This window comes from Nestor notabilis, unplaced genomic scaffold (assembly GCF_000696875.1).
Source record: "Nestor notabilis isolate BGI_N333 unplaced genomic scaffold, ASM69687v1 scaffold18328, whole genome shotgun sequence".
Taxonomy (NCBI): domain Eukaryota; kingdom Metazoa; phylum Chordata; class Aves; order Psittaciformes; family Psittacidae; genus Nestor; species Nestor notabilis.
Window position 1 is genome coordinate 1 of NW_009939815.1, and position 4,179 is coordinate 4,179.

Genomic DNA, 4,179 nt, shown 5'->3' on the forward strand with positions numbered 1-4,179 from the left:
GCTTGTGTTGGGGGGGTGATTGTGTTTGGAGGGGTGCTTGTGTTGGGGGGATGCTTGTGTTTGAAGAGGTGCTTATGTTGGGGGGATGCTTGTGTTTGGAGAGGTGCTTATGTTGGGGGGGATGCTTGTGTTTGCGGGATGCTTGTGTTCGGGGGGGGGGATTGTGTTTGGGGGGGATGCTGCACATCAGCATCCGTGCAAGGATGGTGCATTGTGGGATGCGCACGCGCTGCAGGAGGGGAGGGGGCAGGGGGAAGGTGCTTTAGGGCATTTTTTGGGTGTTTGGAGGGGGGTTATATGGGTAGTGGACGGGGGTGCAACGGTGGAGGCATGTTGGAGTGCGTGGTGCAGGCGTGGGGTACATGTGTGGGATGCACACACATGCCGGGGGGGTGCATCCTCAGGGACACGCGTGTGTCGGATGCCTGCACCACGCGAGCAGGCACATCTTCATCTGCACACACCCGTGCATGCGTGTGAACATGCATAGTTGCGTGTGCCCTCCTCACACACGTGAACAGCTATGTGCACATGTTCACCTGCAAGTGCACACACACGCACATACGTATGGGTGTATGTGCACCCTGGACACGTGTGCGGGGTGTGCGCACAGGGGCTGTGCTGCAGACCTGTGGAGGTTCATGCACACACACGCATGAGGGGGTGCAAACATGCTGCACATGGACTCAGAGTCCCAGTCTGGCCAGGTGTACTCCCAAAGCTGCTGTGTTTCTGCTCTCCTTCCCAGGGGAAGCATGACAGGGCTAGTTTGGGGTAGTGTCACCTTTACTGGCCTATTACTGGCTTACTACAAGGTTATATTTGCTTCCTATCAGGCTACTGCTAAGATACTACTGCAATACTCTCAGTAATCTTGTGAAGGAGTAGTGAAATACTCTCAAGACACAGCTGGGATGCTACTAAGATGCTATCAGGAGTTTACTCAAATGCTGACAGGATACTCTGCAGGTAGTTACTAAGGCACTTTCAGGGTGGCCCTAAGATATACTATGGATACTATGTGGATGCTACTGGGACAGTTCAAAAGTGCTACTAAGGTGTTATCAGGTCACTACCAGGATGTCATTGGGACACTAAGATCTTTCCAGGGTTGATGCTGAGATACTATTATGAAGGTACCACTGGAGTAGTGCTAACACATGATCAGGATACTCTCAGGATACTACAGATACAGTTAAGTTGCTTTCAGCATAGCAACATAACACTAAGACGATATCTGGATGTTACACTGCACTACCAAGATACTATCAGGACACTACAAAGCGGATAGCTGTGTACCATTTAATCACTTTTAGGATCCTATCAGGACAATCCTCATATACTACTGTGGTACTATCAGGGCACTGTCAGGATGTAGTTAGGATGCTATTGGGGTGGTCTTGACATGGTATCAGGATATTCCTACCTGTGCTAGTACAGCATCAGGGCAACGCTGAGCTATGCAGTGGCTCCTACTAGGATACTCTCAGTGTAGCACAAAGGTACTATCAGGATGCTACTAAGATGTTATCAGGATATGCTAGTAGAATATCTGAGGTACTACAAAGGCACCACTAAAGATAGTGGTAAGATACTTCAAGGATGCTATCAGGGTAACGCTGACATTTTTGGGATATTGTCAGCATATTACTGATGCTAGGATGGCACTTTCAGGCCACTACCAAGAGAGTAGTCATATAAGGATACGACTAAGTTACTACCAATTCAGTAAAAAAGGTAGTGTTATACTTTTTATATACTATCAGAGTAGCACTAAGGTGCTTGGGCCACTATCAGTGCTTTGTTGCTATTAGTGAAGACTACTAGAATAGTGTCAGGATATCAGTATATTTCTATGAAGACAGTACTAAGATGCTGTTGGGATACTAATAGGATACTGCAGAGAAGTTGTTGGTTATGTAATAGCCCTGGCAGTAGGGTTTCAGCCAGCACAGTGGCAGCAAAGGCAATGGGGAGCCCTAGTGTTGTAATCTGTGAGTAGCCCAGTGCCTCATGGGCACCCTCTCTCTGCAGCTAAGGCGACACGTCGGTGTTGAGGATGGAGGCGCCTCTTGTAAGCCTGGAGGAGGAGTTCGATGAGGGGCCCGGGGTTGATGGGGGCACCCCACAGCGCACTGCAGACCCGGCTCTGGCTGAGCTGGAGAGCTTCTCGGCCGAGATGATGAGCTTCAAGTCGATGGAGGACCTGGTGCAGGAATTCGACGAGAAGCTCACTGTCTGCTTCCGCAACTACGATGCTGCCACCGAGGGGCTGGCCCCCGTGCGGGGCCATCTCCAGGCACAGGAGGAGGAGGAGCGCCTCCAGGATGAGGAGTGAGTAAGGCCTCCCTCCTTTTGGGGGTGCAGGCCTTCTTGCTCACCCGCAGAATCCTACCCTGTGCAAGCTGGCTCCCTGCATGGCGGCATGGTCACGCAATATGTCAGAACAGAGGTGTAGTAACCCGTGAGTAGCCCCCTCACAGCCTGCGTGCCTCCTTGCGAGACTTCCCCGACCAGCTCTCTGCACTGCAGCATGGTCATGAACCATGTCAGGGATAGCACTGTAGGATCTTATGAGTAAGGATTCCCGTGGGGTCTGCATGTCACCTTGCACACTAGCAAGGTACACCCCACGTGCAACTCAGCCCCCTGTATCGCAGTGTGGTCATGCAGCAGTATGGAGCAGCTGCGTAATATCCTGTGAGTAGCTGTGTAGGATCCTATGAGTAGGCCACTCTTGGGCCCACATGCTTCCTTGCATGGTCATGATACGCGCTTCTTCCCACAGCATGCAGACAAGTCAACCCCATTGCGGCATGGTTGTGTAGCAGTGTAGTTTCCTATGAGTAACACCCTTGTGAGGCTTATTGCACCCCCTTGCATGCTTGCAAGGACTCCCCTACACGCAAATCAGCCCCCTGCACTGTGGCATGATGATGCAGCACCTTGGGAGTAGCTGTGTAGGATCCTTGGAGTGGCTGTGTAGCATCCTATGAGGAGGCACAGTGGGATGTCCTGTGTCACATTGCAGGGGATCATGGAAGGCTCAGTCTATGTGAGGAGAACCCCTGGGGGTAGGGTGAGTGTAAACCTTGAGTAAGGTATGAGTAGGGCTTAGCCTCCCGTTTGCAACATGCAGTCTCTGTACCACGCCAGTGGGCAGCCATTTTGGGGCAAAATCCCCCCAGCCCTGCCACCATATAGTGACAATTGCATTAAACCCTAAATTTTTGTTAAAAACCCACCTTTTTTGTTGCAAAATGCCATGTTTAGCCAAATTCAGGTGTTTTTTCAGTGGCGTTTATAGATTAACCCCTTTCTGATGGATTTTTTTATGTCTTTGGCATCATTCCCCCAGGCTGCAATCCCTAACACTCATTTTCATGCTTGTTTTCAACCAAAACCTCCCAAATCTCTTTATTTTCAGAGGGTTTTTTATTCATCAAAACCTGCTGAAACCAAATCTGATTTTGCTACTTGACTGAATTGATGGGTTTTAGGCGAAAGATGCATTTTGGCTCCATGCAGGGACTGCCGCGCTGTCGCCGGCTGCACCGCTTTGTGCTGCTTATTGTGTCTTTTTGGGTCACTTTGGGCAAAAACAGTGGGTTTTTTTCTCTCCCTCTTGAATGAGCCCTGTGTATGCAGTGGGGGATGGGCTGGAGCCTTAAAGGCATTTTATTTCCCTCATTATTAACCATTTCTTGGCATATTTAACCCAGAAAGCTGCTTGGTGACCCTACAGGGTACTGGCCCTTTAAGGGGGGGGGGGGGGGGACGCGCTGGTAGAGGGGGGGGGGGAGGAGGAGAAGGGGAGAAGCAAATTTGGGGGGATAATTATTTTCTTTTCCTTATTTGCTGCAGGTTTGTGGAAAATGGGAATATTGGAGGTTTAGTGTTAATTTGGGAAATACGGGATTTTGGGGGGATCAAGATCAGGCGAGGAGGGAGATAAGAGAAATACCCCAAAATGAGCAGTTTGGGGGGTTGGAGGGGGGAGGCAGTTTGGGGGGATTTAGAGAGAATGCCAGGTCGAACTGAAAACGCCATTTGTGGGGGGAAAATGGGTGCATTTCCCGTAACAGGGAGACATTTTCTCATCTCTTTTTGAGCCTTTTCCCCCATTTTTAGCCTTTTCTCCCTTTTCCCCCTTTTTCTTACATTTTTTTTCTTTTTTCC

At 50.0% G+C, this 4,179-nt stretch overlaps 1 protein-coding gene across 1 annotated transcript in view; it reads left to right on the plus strand.

Annotated features, from left to right (window-relative positions):
- Positions 1-2,028: 2,028 nt before the first annotated feature.
- LOC104410016 (fasciculation and elongation protein zeta-1-like) overlaps positions 2,029-4,179 on the plus strand; it is a gene marked incomplete at its 3' end in the record, with an annotated part of 5,598 nt that continues 3,447 nt past the window's right edge. The window contains exon 1 of the mRNA XM_010020067.1: positions 2,029-2,334. Coding sequence (XP_010018369.1) covers positions 2,060-2,334 — 275 coding nt within the window. The remainder of the gene's footprint in view (positions 2,335-4,179) is intronic.